Source organism: Cucurbita pepo, chromosome 1, assembly GCF_057944985.1.
Source record: "Cucurbita pepo subsp. pepo isolate OVF chromosome 1, ASM5794498v1, whole genome shotgun sequence".
In the NCBI taxonomy this organism is placed as follows: domain Eukaryota; kingdom Viridiplantae; phylum Streptophyta; class Magnoliopsida; order Cucurbitales; family Cucurbitaceae; genus Cucurbita; species Cucurbita pepo.
This window is the reverse complement of record NC_141798.1, coordinates 3,912,037-3,926,330: the sequence shown is the minus strand read 5'-3', so window position 1 is coordinate 3,926,330 and position 14,294 is coordinate 3,912,037. Positions and strand designations below refer to the sequence as shown.

Genomic DNA, 14,294 nt, shown 5'->3' with positions numbered 1-14,294 from the left:
ACTAATAGACAAAATATTGAAATGTATGAGTGGTGGCTTAGTATATAAATTGAGCTAAAATTAAAGTATAAATGAAAATAAACCGACAAAAATAATAAATGAAAATGAAAACCACTATAAAAAGAAGAAAAAAAAAATTGAGCCTATTTTTAAAATAAAATAAAAAGATTAACAAAAGAAAGAGGAAAACCCTTCCTCCGTTTCAGCAGCTCTGTGTCGCCGCCGCCAACATCGTCTTTCTTCCATACGTGTTGCCGCAGCTTCCTCCCTCCTAGCGTTGCACTGATTTTGGTCGTAGACGATTTGCTGCGAACTCGAGGGATTCTATGGGGAAGCAGGACGAGCCTCTCCATGTGAGTTCCAAAGCGGAACTGAAGCGAAGAGAGAAGCAGCAGAAGAAGGCAAAGTCTGGAGGGTTTGAGTCCTTAGGTCTCAGTCCCAATGTCTACAGGGGAATCAAGCGCAAGGGCTATAGAGTGCCCACTCCAATTCAGAGGAAAACCATGCCGCTCATTCTTTCCGGCAACGATGTGGTGGCCATGGCACGGACGGGCTCAGGTAAAACTGCTGCTTTTTTGGTGCCTATGCTGGAACGGCTTAAACAGCACGAGCCTCAGGGTGGTGTTAGGGCTCTCATCTTGTCTCCTACCAGGGACTTGGCGCTTCAGACTCTCAAGTTCACCAAGGAACTTGGAAAATTCACGGGTCAGTTCAGTGCTCTTAATTGAATTATTGTGATTTGAATGTGTATTGGCATGAGTTATCTCGTATGTTCTTAAACTGAAATAACGATTGGAACATATTTCACTTCACTGGTTTATAAACGTTTTATGTTATTGTTAATGGCATCACAATTGGACGATTCCAAACATCTGAAGAATGTCTCTATTGAGCATGTAACTTTGGAGGTTTCTTGTACGTAGAAGTTCTTTTTGTTACTTGGTTATTAGAATCAATTTTGGTTTAGTTAAGCGTGTCGGCCTTGAACCTAGTTATTACTGACTAGTGTTGCTTCCTGTATTACTTTCTTTCCAAATAAGAAACAAAGTGGCTCGTGTTATACTTTCTTTGTGCAATCGATCTCAAAGATGAGAATTTGATTTAGATTAATAAAGGACTCGAGGACAAAAGAAATTACTATCATTTGTAAATTGCTGAGTGAGAAAGATGAATATTCTCCTTTCCTGGAAACCCTCAATAAGATCTATGTCTATGCATTTTATGCCCTGCCTGCTTAGGATATTTAGCTCAATAATGAAAAGAAAGGGGAGAGAGGATCCTCTATCTGTAAATTAATTCTCCTACTTTACAGAGATGTTCAGATTTAAATATCATCTATTATTTGCTGCAGATCTTCGAATTAGTTTATTGGTTGGCGGTGATAGTATGGAAGCTCAATTTGAAGAATTGGCTCAAAATCCTGATATTATAATTGCCACTCCTGGAAGGTTGATGCACCATTTGTCTGAGGTTGATGACATGACCTTGCGCACTGTGGAATATGTGGTTTTTGATGAAGCTGATTGTCTCTTTGATATGGGTTTTGCTGAGCAGTTGCATAAAATCCTTGCACAACTGAGTGAGAATCGACAGACCTTACTTTTTAGTGCAACTTTACCAAGTGTTCTTGCAGAGTTTGCAAAGGCTGGTCTTCGTGATCCCCAGCTTGTGCGCCTTGATGTAGATAATAAGATTAGCCCTGACTTAAAGCTTGTCTTTTTTACTTTGCGTCAAGAAGAAAAAAATGCTGCATTGTTGTATTTGGTCAGAGAGCAAATCAGTTCCGATGAACAAAGTTTGATTTTTGTATCCACTCGGCATCATGTAGAGTTTTTAAATGTTTTGTTCCGAGAGGAAGGTATTGAGCCATCTGTATGTTATGGTGAAATGGACCAAGATGCTCGCAAGATTCATATATCAAGATTTAGGGCAAGAAAAACAATGTTCTTAATAGTGACTGATGTTGCAGCTAGGGGAATTGACATCCCATTGCTTGATAATGTTATCAACTGGGACTTCCCTCCAAAACCTAAAATCTTCGTACACCGAGTTGGACGAGCTGCAAGGGCTGGTCGAACTGGTGCAGCATTTTCATTTGTGACTTCTGAAGATCTTCCCAACCTTTTAGATCTTCATCTTTTTCTCTCAAAACCTATAAGAGCTGCCCCTACTGAAGAGGAGGTCTTACTTGATAAGGAGGGTGTATTCTCTAAAATAGACAATGCAATTGCAAGTGGAGAAACTGTATATGGTCGCCTCCCTCAGACAGTTATTGATCTTGCTTCCGACAGAATCAGAGAAACCATTGATTCTTCAGCTGACTTGATTTCTCTGCAGAAAACCTGTTCAAATGCATTTCGTATGTATTCAAAGTCAAAACCACTACCTTCGAAAGAGTCTATCAGAAGAGCAAAGGACTTACCTCGTGAAGGATTGCATCCAATCTTCAAAAATATACTAGAAGGTGGTGAATTAAAGGCATTGGCTTTCTCAGAGCGCTTAAAAACATTCAGGTTAAAGCAAATTGCTTGCTTTCCTTTTTCGGTAGTAGGCTTAACATTTCCACAAAAATTAGTTTTGCACTGGTCAATCATGCTTGGAACAATTGTTTATTTGCACCAGGCCCAAGCAGACAATACTAGAGGCTGAAGGAGAAACTGCCAAGTCAAAGCATCGACAGGTTTGTTTATGAGTTTTGTGACTTTTGTAGCTTGTGGCTGTTAGTTAAATACTTTGATGACAGTCTTTTGCTGAATCTATAAGCTTTTTATTAATTAATTAATTATTATATATAAGCAATGTTTAAAGGAACCAACATTTTGTGTTGATGAAGATAGAATGACATTCTCGGGTTGACGTGTTAAATACTGCTTATGTATCCTGTTTGTGAGAGAGAATTGTATTGACGAATGTAATGTAAATAAAGGAAGGAAAAGTCCTTAAACAAGGACAATGAGTTATGAAATAGAATCTACTATTAACAGTGATGGGTGATGTAGTATAATTACAAAATTATTTAGAGAGAGAGCTTCAGGCAGAAGAAACAAAAAGTATGGTTCCTCAAAGATCTTTTATGTTCGAAATATTTTCCATCGCTTTTATTCCCTTCAATTCATATTTCTCACACTTCACTCTTCACTCTTCACTCTTCACTCTTAAATGTTTCAAAATATCATCTTGAACCTCTGATCACAATAAATTTGGTGGGTTGAATTCTTGGGTTGTACAAATAAATGTGATGACTTGATGAAATTATTTCCTATAAAAGAAACCCTCTTTTACTTTCAAATTAGAATGTTTACATATTTATCTTATTTAATTTCATTTCGTATAATAATTAAATTTTTAGGTTTTTTGCTTTCCTCATTGATGGAAGTCGAATGATTTCTTCAATAATGGCATTGTTGCAGGGTCCTAGGCAATGGGTTGATGTAATGAAGAGAAAGAGAGCTGTCCATGAGGAGGTCATTAACTTAGTTCATAAGCAACGCTCTGCCAAGCACGTTGAGGAGGTGTGATTTGAGTTTCTTTTCCTAATGTTAAATGTTCATAGTGAGTAGCAAAAGCTTATTGTTGGGCTTTTGACCCACGGAGGTCTGATCTGCCTGATGATGATTTATACATAATTTGAAATTTATTATGTTTATGCTTTTCTTTTCAAAGAATATCTTGCTATGCCTAAAATGTACTTCATATTTCAGGAACTCCCGTTGGAAAACATTTCTCCAAAGGGTAAGAATATGAAAGGTATGTCATTCTCTCTCTTTCTCACCCCTTCCCCATGGCAACTGGAAGAGAAACTGATGTCATTTCATTTGAAGAGTGTGTATGTGATGTGAGCATGGAATGCTACCCAAATCAATTGGAAATTACTTTTATATATGAGAGTTGATTGTTACCCAGACGCTCATATGCCCTTCAATCTAATTTGAGTTCCAATGAGATTTCATGCAAGTTACAAAAATGTAGAGGGGGCTGTGGGACAAAGAGGGTGAATCAAAACAGATGAATGGCAAGAGTTAGAAAATAATGGAACAGTTTTTTTTTGGTGTATGTGCACGTGGTTTGAAGACATATCTTGAGGCTTAAACTTGTGGTACTGGTACATTGGTGTGGCTTGTGCCTTTCCATAGGATAGGGCTATCCACCTGACTTCTTTTTTTCAAGGTCAAAGAAACTCTCGTTGAGTTTAGGGTAACAAGGTATTACTTCTAGAATTAACTAGAAGGTGCCTAAGACATCCTCTCTTCTTCAAGGTTTAAACGAGTAAAGTCTAAATGCATTCTTGATGGAAAGTTAGCAGCATTCGGATTATTGCCTCGAGAACAGATTTTGCCAAATAAATTCTTATCATGGTTTTTTCTCATGCTAAATAATGACCTCTTGCTTTCATAACTGATTGAATATTTTTTCCGTATTTTAGGAACTCGAGGATTAAAAAAAAGAAAGACTGCAAGTTTCAAAGACGAGGAGTTCTACATAAATTCCGTACCAACAAATCATGTAGGGCTTTTGCCATTTACTGGCCCTTTTCATTTTTAGAAAAACATCCATTATAAGAATTTCTTATGATGTTGAGAAATGTAAATAGAATAATCATGCTGACTCTTATACCTGCATTTTGGTTTGACCCAGCATACAGAAGCAGGATTAGCAGTAAAAGGCGATCAAGGTTTTGGGTCCAACAGGTACTTCACTAGTACCACTAACCAACAAAGGAGTACTGTAGGGGCTATCCAGCCTGTCATTTGAAGATCATTTTTTACTGTTTTAATTTTTCAATTTCGTTGAAGAGAAGGGGATTAGATTTATGTTTTTTTACTCTTCCAATATTACATATTCGATAACAGTTAACAGTACATCTCTTTTAGGTTGGATAATGCGGTTCTGGATCTAGTCGCTGATGATAGTTCTGGCATGCAGAAACATAAATCTGTATACCATTGGGATAAGGTAGGTTTCAAACATGAGTAAACATAGGTACCAAACATAGGAGTTATGTGGGTACCTAGCATGAATAACTGTAGTTCGTGTTACCCTAAAATTTAGTCATTATAACTTTTTTGAACTTTTTGGTGACAGAGGGGCAAGAAATATGTGAAATTAAACAATGGGGATCGGGTCACAGCCAGTGGAAAGGTGCGTTCTTGACTCTTTTACCAATTGGGTGTTGATGTTAAAAATTTCTTTCAACATTGATTCTAGCTTATAGTCAGGATGTTGGGATAATACATTTTTTGAGTTTCTATCAAGTTTCTACATCTCAATTTCTAGGATCTTAGGAATAATGTTAATGAAGCTGTTTTCTTCTATAAATTTCACAGATAAAGACAGAAAGTGGTGCAAAAGTAAAAACTAACAAGACCGGCATATACAAGAAATGGAAAGAACGATCACATAATAAGATCTCTCTCAAAGGAATAAGTTTGGGAGATCACGATGGTGAAGCCACGAACCGTGCTGGTAATAGACTTCTTCCTTTTCATTTAGTTAGGTCTCTTTTGATATCCTTTTGGTTTTTGGTTTTCTTAGTTTTTGAAAATTAAGCCTATCAATATTGCTTCCACCCATAGGCTTCCTTGTTTTGTTATCTACTTTATACATATGTTTTTGAAAGTTAAACGAAATCTGGAAGACTAAAAAGTAATTTTTAAAAACTTATTTTTGTTTTTTAGAATTTGGCTAAGAACTCCAATGTTTTCTTAAGGAAGATAAAACACGAAACACATAGTAGAGAAATGATGATGAGAAAAACAACGATGATCTGAAAACAAGCACAGACTAAAGAAACGTTTTTGTGGCTTTCAGCTTTGCTTATTTTTGTCTGCTAAATGAGGTGCAGGAAATCAGCGATTTTCGGGAAATAAAAGAAAGTTTGGATCCGGCAAAAACCAGCATTCAGTGCCTAATGCTCATGTGCGCTCTGAAGTTAAAAATCTCGATCAAATTCGGAAGGAACGACAGAAAAAGGCAACTAGAATTCAAACCATGAAGAACCAACCGAAAAGGGGTAAAAAGAAATCTGGTAAAAAAGGAAACCGAGGAAAGGCGAAGTAGGAAGAAATAAAAGCTTTGTCTTGCTCAAAAAGAGGGAAGATTTTCTATCCACTTCGTTTTTAGGAGACTTAGAAGTTCAAACACTGATTACATGGTCTTATACTGATCTAATCCAAAGTAGAGGAAAAGTAAAGATTTTTAGTTTCCATGCCTCCATTTCATGTGTCTCTTCATTATTTATGTTCAATGCCTCTGTCATCCTTTTTCCCCATAGAATTTAGTAGTTCAAGAACACATGTGGTGTCTGATGGCAAATTATGAGAGGCTGCTTTCTTTCGCCCTATTTTGTAATGTCTTTTAATGCTTCTGGTCGAGTTCAACTAGCCAATACGGGGTGGATTATTATACCTTCAATTTTAAGAAAAGTAGTAGGTGTTTAGCTTATCCATTTAGAGATGGTTGAATTTTGCATTTTGAATTCTAATGTATTTTTTGGTTGGGTCTACTCCTATTGTAATTCATGTTTTTGACTTGTTAGATTAGTCCTTATGTTTCAATCCATGAAATTAGTTTTGGCACACGGAAGATCCTTGGGGATATACAGTCTATTAGACGGGACAAGTAGAAACTACTTGTATAAATACTCCTAAATTCTTACAAGTGGTTCCTAAGCAAGATCAACAACATTTAGACATTAAACTGAAAATTTTGATGCTTAGTAATCCTCGATTGCAGAACTTAAATTAAGTTTGGAATGAATTAAACGTACTGATCAACACCCAAATGACCTTATATATGCATTGTAGAATAAACAAAGGAGTTCAAAACAATAGATTTGAACCCTTAGTCGACAGATAAACTAATATTTGGCTACTTGCATTGTGAGCCAGAACCACAACAATGTTGATGTCCAAATTCGATTAGGGCTCACTAGATTCACATGGAGAGCTTGCATTGAGGTTGTGCCCAAATAGGTAGAAGGAGGAGAAGGAACCAAATCTTAGCAAACCGTGGGTGTTCTCCATCTCCCTCCATCTAGTGGACATCGCTAGAGAATATGTTAATAACTTTTAAAAATAAAGACATCTTGTTATGTTTCATCAAACCTTCTAAGTTATAGAGACCAAATTTATAATTTAACCCGACTCAGAAACATTTGATACTAAATACAATCAATTTATTTAAATGGTAAATATGACGTAAAATATTAAAGATATTGATAAAATGGAAGCTGACACAAATTTAAATATATTTATAAATTTCTATGATATTAAAAAAAAAAACCAACACTTCTAACAATTTATCAGATCTAAAAAAATATATATATATATATATACATTACATTTTAAAATAACTATATAGCTAAATTTATTTAATTTGAATTGATTTTGTTTATAAAGTTATAAATACAGTAATTTAATGTATAATAAGGCCTTTTTTATTTTATTTTTTCCAATGGAATTACGTGTCACTGCAATCGTACCCACGCACGGGCATTTTGGTAAATTGCGTAAAAACCCTAAGCCCTTCTCTTATTTAAAGTGAAACCGACGTAACCCCAATTCTCTTCCCCAAGGAGTTTCAGAGGCGGCAGCAAACTCACTCGGCCTTCTACAAAGGCGACCTTCCTTGTTTCGAAACCATGGTAAGGAGATGTTTCTATGAACCTTCTTCCTCCTAATTTGCATTTGATATTTGTTAATCCGGGTTGATAAACTTCAATGCAGTTTTCTCTCTGTTCTCGTTTGGTTTTTTTTTTTTTTTTTCCGATCATTGTTGAATTGTAGCCTGTTGTATCAGTATTAGGTATGCTGTTATAAGTTCGTCTTGAATCTGCCTTTCTTATCTCGAGATCTGAAAATGCGCTTCTTATTTTGTTTTGGAGATCATTTATTGGGCACTGACGTATGAGATTCATGGTTGGGTGGTTTATGTACATTTCGGCGTGTCTGTGTTTGTGGTTGGTCTATCTGGTTGAGTTGAATCCGTGTAAGTTATATATTGTTTGTATGTTTCTGGTGCCTGCATATATTCTTGGGGCATTCATGTTTTTGTAAGCGATACCTTTTGTAAACTTTGAACTGCAAAATAAGAACAACAAAGTACCTTTAGTTATTCAGTAATGCACTAGCTGTACATCCCAACTAGTTTGCATGTTCGTTTCTTTCCCTATAGGGGCACATTTTGTGTAAGTCAAGACAAAAGCCAAAGAGTTTACTCAAACTATAAGTATCACAAACCCCTTAACCTTCCGGTTGCGTAGTTTACTGTTGCATCGTTGACCGGACCCTCCTTTACGGTTAGGCACCCTCCACTGCTTGAGGATTGAATGAGTGCAGTAGCGAGGGGGTTCGAGCCCCGTCAGTCCCGACAGATCAAAATACAAGAGAAATTAATCTCTCCATTTTACGTGTGAAAAGGAGTACAAATAGCATAATTTCATTCCGGGATCCTCTTATTATCTATTTTGAGAGTTAGTTCTACATTCCAACTAGTTTACACCTCAACTAATTTTGTAATGTTGTTAACATGAATTTAAAGATTTTATGGCTCGAGATTTTATGCAAGATGTTTATCAGAGTTACTATGTTCCTTGCTCTTTGTTTTGGCTTCATGCTATCTGTATCTATGTGTCCTTTCTTCTGTCTAGCATTTTGGTGTTAGGACTTGGGAATATATAATATTACCTTTGGAATTAATGGCTATTTCTACCACAGGCAAGGGGATTGAAGAAGCATTTGAAGAGGCTCAATGCTCCTAAGCATTGGATGCTTGACAAACTTGGTGGTGCATTTGTGAGTCAAAATTATAGTTCAAGTTCAGTTTACATCTTGCTATTGTTCAACATGTTACCTATTTTTGACATTTATCGGATCTTTTTGTAGGCCCCCAAACCTTCCTCTGGACCTCATAAATCAAGGGAATGCCTCCCATTGATTCTTATTCTACGAAACCGATTGAAGTATGCTCTCACTTATCGTGAGGTGATTTCAATCTTAATGCAAAGACATGTTCTTGTTGATGGGAAAGTGAGAACTGATAAGACATACCCAGCTGGGTTTATGGGTATTCTGCTTACCTTTTATCTTCTTAATTTAATTCTAATCTTAATAATTGAATGAAAGTGGCATTCTTCGTTGCATAATTTTAGGCATCACTTGTCTTGACAAACTTAAACATGTCATTATCGATCTGTCGATGAATGAGACTAGGATGATGTATTTATTAACGGAGGTCATGTTTGAAGTGAATGGGGCAAGTGGCCATGAACTGCGGTCTGGTTCAGGAATGCTTCCATTTCCTAGCTTGACCACATTTTGTAATATTTTAGCCTTATTGTTAGTTTCATCTCGTGAATTACTATAAATTGTTACATTTTTTATGGAATTGATTCTTTAAAATATTGAATAGTTGGTACTGCCTTTATTAAATTTTGTTGGCTATATTAAATTTTATTATTTGATTAGATTAGCCCCCATTATTATAAATAAACATACCAAACTGTTTTTACTATAGATATTAGAATGTGGATGTGAATAACATTATGTCTAGATAACATACGGTGTGCATTCTAATTTTGTGTTGCCAATTCTGAAGAAGATAGTCAGTAATATATTGATCTGATTATACGATCTTATGGTGTGATTGTCACCTAGACAAAGTGTTTTTTTTCTTGGTGTGTAATGTTTGTTTTATATGATCATTATTCTGTCCATGCTAAAGTTGAATTTTCTTTTTTTCCTTGTGATGCCTTCTTGGTAGATGTTGTATCAATTCCCAAAACAAATGAGAACTTCCGGCTCCTCTATGACACCAAAGGTCGATTCCGTCTTCACTCTGTGAGGGATGAGGAGGCAAAGGTTAGTTACCTATATATTTGATATCAAACTTTATCTTCTATTTTTTTGTTTCTTAAACATGACTTCTCGGGATCAGAAAACAAGTAAACCACATCATGTGTAGCTGTCACAAATCTGTGAATAAGCTTTAGAACTTCTCCGCTTCGATTGTCATTTCCTGTAAAAAAAAAAAGCATTCCGTCTTTTCCTGCTTACCTGTTCTAGGTAGTTGCATTTTTCTTTTAACTCATGTGCGGTTTTACGAAGGAAAATGGATATCCTCTTCAACGACTTACAGACATTATTGTCATTGGTCTATGAAAATATTGGATTGTTCACATTGATTTTCATGTTTCTTTATGCAGTACAAACTCTGCAAAGTCCGTTCTGTGCAGTTCGGGCAGAAGGGCATTCCATATCTTAACACATATGATGGTCGTACCATTCGGTACCCTGATCCTCTCATCAAGGCCAATGACACCATCAAGCTCGACCTTGAGACCAACAAGATCGCTGATTTCATCAAGTTTGATGTGGGTAATGTTGTGATGGTTACTGGTGGAAGAAATCGTGGAAGAGTTGGAGTAATTAAGAACAGGGAGAAGCATAAGGGAAGTTTTGAGACCATCCACGTCCAGGATGCCACCGGCCACGAATTTGCCACTCGTCTTTGCAATGTCTTTACCGTCGGTAAGGGTACTAAGCCATGGCTATCCCTACCTAAGGGCAAGGGTATTAAGTTATCCATCATCGAAGAGGCTAGGAAGAGGCTTGCAAGCCAGGCGGCAGTTACAGCTTAGGAGTCTTTAATGAAAAGGTTGGAAGAAGACATTGTTTATGGTTATTGATTTTAGATTGTTCTGACGAGTCTGTTCTTTGAATTTGTGTTTCAAATTTTGTTTTAGTAAGTTTTTCCCAACCGCTGTTTCGTTATTTTCATTTTAATTTTAGCGTGGCTGCTACAATTAGTCATTCTAAAAGTTTCATGTTAATGTTTGCAATCTAAATGAGAGTTTAAAAATTAAGTCAATTGTCAAAATGTCAATATTGGAACATTTGTCATGCTCTATTTTGATACGTGTATTTAAATGATAGGAAGTTTTCTTGGTTGTTCTTAGTTATTTATGCGTCGAGTTTTCTGTTTAAACTAATGAGTATGAAATTTGGTTTTGTTACCATAAGGTATAAAAATCTTTCGTTTAGGAACATTAACGTATCATCTCACATTTGATTATTGATGTGTTGTAATTAAGTACGATTATCAACAAACTTTAAGAGAATGCTTTAATGAAGTAGCGAAAGAAAATGCTTATTCTTTCTTCAAATTTCAGTTTTCTTGGATTGGTTACGAAATAGAAGAAGAAATTCTTGGTTCTTTGCTCCAAAGTAAGTAAAAGCTTAAAAACAGAAAAAGTCCAAAGGTTAAATTTTCTGACTCCCATAAATGGATATATTAACTAAAAATAATAATAACAACAGCACATTACTTTTATGAAAATATGATGAGATATATTTAAAAAATTATAACTATTAAAAATATCAAACATTGATATACTCTAAGGTAATAAGATTTTTTTCCCCTAATTCACGTTCCTATGTTATTTATAATACCTATATGTAAAACAAGATTCTATCGTTGTAACATGTGCTTCATTAGAAACAAAATGTAATTATTTATATCATTTATGTTCATCAGCACATCCAAGATATCTATCTATGCAAACATAACTATCTACCTAAGATTTAACAGTAAAAATTTACAGACCGAATGAGACGTCAATCTCAACCAATAACCTGCTCCTTTATCTCATCAATCTTGGCAGCCAATTCGTCTCTACTTTCCTGAGAGGTTGCAACAAAAAAAATTATTAGCTCATTTATCACAACAAAAGAAAAAATACAGGATTTCAGTTCAGAAGGCAATTACCTTGAATAACAGAAAGCGAGCCGCGAACCACAGTGTGTAACCAAGCCCCACAATTTCCAACAACTTGGGAACCTATAGATTTACAAGAACGCACGGTTCTAAATTTGCCTTAAGAAACTTTACCAATTGATGACATCCTACAATTTACTCATACAGTTCTAATCCAATACAAAATCTTACAGAGATAAAAGTGAGAACTACTCACCAATGGGATGGAATCAACAGCACCAACAACGGCTGAAACCAACCAGAGGCCAAAAGAGGCACCACCACCATACAGGGCAAGACTGTATTTATCAACCGACTCGAGCTGTGAGCAAAAGTAACCATCAAACCTTTCATAGGATGAAGCAATCTCAAACCGACAAATGAAAACATATACATTATAATATCAGTTATTCCAAAATGGTGTTTCCTAATTGACAAGAGCTATAAAAGTTCAAACTTCAATAAGAAATACTGATTTCCATCTCGAAATAGCAAATTTCCTATTATGACTGAAGACACAGAAACTTTGATGGACAACAAAATAATAAGAGAAGTTAGAGAAGAACAATTTTAAAAGAAACTTGAATACAAGCAAGAAACACAAAAAAAAAAAAAAAAAAAAAAAAAAAAAAAAAAAAACAATTAGAGAAGTTAGGTTGCTCGATTAACCGCTCAGGTCGACATAATTGTCGACCTTTCATGTAGCATTTGTATATACTATCAAGTTTGATGATATCATCACTGCAACTAACTTCGAAAGGTCATACGAGAAATGAAAGAAATACGCATGCAGGGAAAAACCAAAACCCATTTTTAAAAAGAAGAAGGCAACAGCACCATAAATTAAAATATTAAAAAAAAAGAGGACTCCAAATTCTCAATAGTTAACACACAGACAAAAATCGTCCAAGTTACCCAAGGAAGGTATTTTACGGTGGAATCAAGCCATAGTCCAGACTATGGGAAGATATTGAAAGCAGAAATAGATAGATAAATCAAGGGGCAAGCAATCCAAAAAATTTGAAAAATGAAAAGCCAAGTGATCCAAAAAAATTGAAAAGGGTATCTCAGTAGCTTTGCACTCATTTGTTGAGATAAAAAAGAGATGGCAAAAGACATTTACTTACGGGTCAACACGATTAACTTGCAAAAGAATAAATCACATGGCTTCAATAAAAGTTCTTACTTTCAGATCATTCAATGAATCAAGCGTCCATTCTTGCGCAACCTCAACTGGTTTTTCTTTAGGTTCTTCTTTGGGTTCTTCAGCTGTCGAAGTTTCATTGTACGCAACATTCTCAGCAGAAGAAGAATCTCCCACGGTAGCTGAAGATGCAGATAGAGAATCCTCCACCGCTACAACGGGCGCGTCTTCAACCGGTTCTTCTTTAGGCACTTCAGGTTTCACAATTTCGTCAGATGAAAGATTCTCCGCGGGAAGGTTCTCCTCGGCGACTGAAGAAGCAGGAGGAGAATCTTCCACGGCTACCGAAGAAGCAGGAGAAGAATCTTCCACCGCGACCGAAGAAGCAGGAGAAGAATCTTCCGAGACCGCCGCGCTGTCGCGTTCTTCAGTAATATATGGACTAGATCCATATGAATCATCAGAGGCTGCTGCTCTCGGCAGTGAAACAGAAAAATGACGATATCCTAAGGGAGAATTCAGAAAACAAAAAAGTTCAAAACCACGTACATCCAAAGGAAATCGCGAATCAGCTCATCGTTATACCATAAGAATCGACAAAGAACAACGCAAGCAAAGCAATCCAAAATAAAAACCACAAACAAAACGCACATAAATTCAACAGAAAAAGTACAGAACACCACACCGAAAACCTAGGGATTCATTTTAGATAGCAGAGTGAGAATGCAATGAACTGAAAACATACGAAAGTGGATGCCGCGAGCAAGACGCGAGGCTACGGGCATTTTGAGAGGAAGCGCGCACTTGGGACGGAGCAGCTGGTTTCTGGCAAGAAGGGGAGAAGAAACGGGGAGGTCGGAAATGGGGCGGCATGCACAGAGTTCCATCGCCATGGCGGGAGAGGGGAGTCTGTGAAGAGGTGGGTGAAATCGAAGATGAAATGGGGTTGGTAGAGGAACGAGTGTTTCTTATACATTGGAAGAGGAGGGGAGGGCTCCATGGGAGGATGAGAGCCATATATAGCTCATCACTTGGCTGGTGTAAGGCGTTGAAGAGCTAGGGTTTTACATTAAGACAAACATTTAATTAAAAATAAATAAAAATAAATAGTCCCAACGTTTCTTTAGTGACATTTTACATCAAATTCAATTACAAAATTTTCAACCATACTCCAATGTTTATTTAGTGCAAATTTGACTCATTGTTCTTTGTTAAATATCATCAATAGAGATATTGATTATTATTATTCTTTTGCATAAGTTGGCTTTTTCTTTTATTATTTTATTTTATTTTTATAAATTCCATCCGCTCCAAAATTCACATGTTCTAAGTTAAATTATAAAATTTAAAAAAAAAAAAAAAAAAAAAACAAGTGTTCTAACTTCTCTATTACAATTAG

At 36.1% G+C, this 14,294-nt stretch overlaps 3 protein-coding genes and 1 non-coding gene across 6 annotated transcripts; 2 read left to right on the top strand and 2 right to left on the bottom strand.

Moving 5' to 3' along the window:
- Positions 1–145: 145 nt before the first annotated feature.
- LOC111798517 (putative DEAD-box ATP-dependent RNA helicase 29) lies at positions 146–6,502 on the top strand. Of its 2 annotated transcripts, none has more exons than XM_023681730.2 (11): positions 146–705; positions 1,352–2,513; positions 2,623–2,680; positions 3,411–3,512; positions 3,702–3,747; positions 4,424–4,503; positions 4,636–4,688; positions 4,872–4,953; positions 5,083–5,139; positions 5,325–5,463; positions 5,837–6,502. In XM_023681730.2, exons 1-11 carry the CDS (start codon positions 327–329, stop codon positions 6,055–6,057), a joined length of 2,379 nt encoding a protein of 792 aa, XP_023537498.2. In that variant the 5' UTR covers positions 146–326; the 3' UTR covers positions 6,058–6,502. The 2 variants fall into 2 exon arrangements, with proteins under 2 accessions (XP_023537498.2, XP_023537507.2); XM_023681739.2 differs by having other exon boundaries at positions 148–705; positions 5,843–6,502.
- A 993-nt stretch (positions 6,503–7,495) lies between these two features.
- LOC111808997 (small ribosomal subunit protein eS4x) lies at positions 7,496–10,866 on the top strand. The gene is made up of 5 exons (XM_023695289.2): positions 7,496–7,642; positions 8,715–8,792; positions 8,883–9,063; positions 9,760–9,857; positions 10,202–10,866. The coding sequence occupies exons 1-5, from the start codon at positions 7,640–7,642 to the stop codon at positions 10,634–10,636; spliced, it is 795 nt and encodes a 264-aa protein (XP_023551057.1). The 5' UTR covers positions 7,496–7,639; the 3' UTR covers positions 10,637–10,866.
- Positions 10,867–11,485: 619 nt separating this feature from the next.
- On the bottom strand, positions 11,486–13,903 carry LOC111810426 (uncharacterized). Of its 2 annotated transcripts, XM_087122548.1 has the most exons (6): positions 13,641–13,903; positions 13,271–13,401; positions 12,938–13,237; positions 11,969–12,073; positions 11,764–11,835; positions 11,486–11,678 (listed from the first exon to the last, which is right to left on the bottom strand). In XM_087122548.1, the coding sequence occupies exons 1-6, from the start codon at positions 13,786–13,788 to the stop codon at positions 11,619–11,621; spliced, it is 816 nt and encodes a 271-aa protein (XP_086978674.1). In that variant the 5' UTR covers positions 13,789–13,903; the 3' UTR covers positions 11,486–11,618. The 2 variants fall into 2 exon arrangements, with proteins under 2 accessions (XP_086978674.1, XP_023552927.2); XM_023697159.2 differs by having other exon boundaries at positions 12,938–13,401.
- LOC111783088 (small nucleolar RNA snoR128) lies at positions 12,408–12,498 on the bottom strand. Its single transcript, XR_002813278.1, has one exon. It is a non-coding gene; the product is annotated as a small nucleolar RNA snoR128 (small nucleolar RNA).
- Positions 13,904–14,294: the final 391 nt, after the last annotated feature.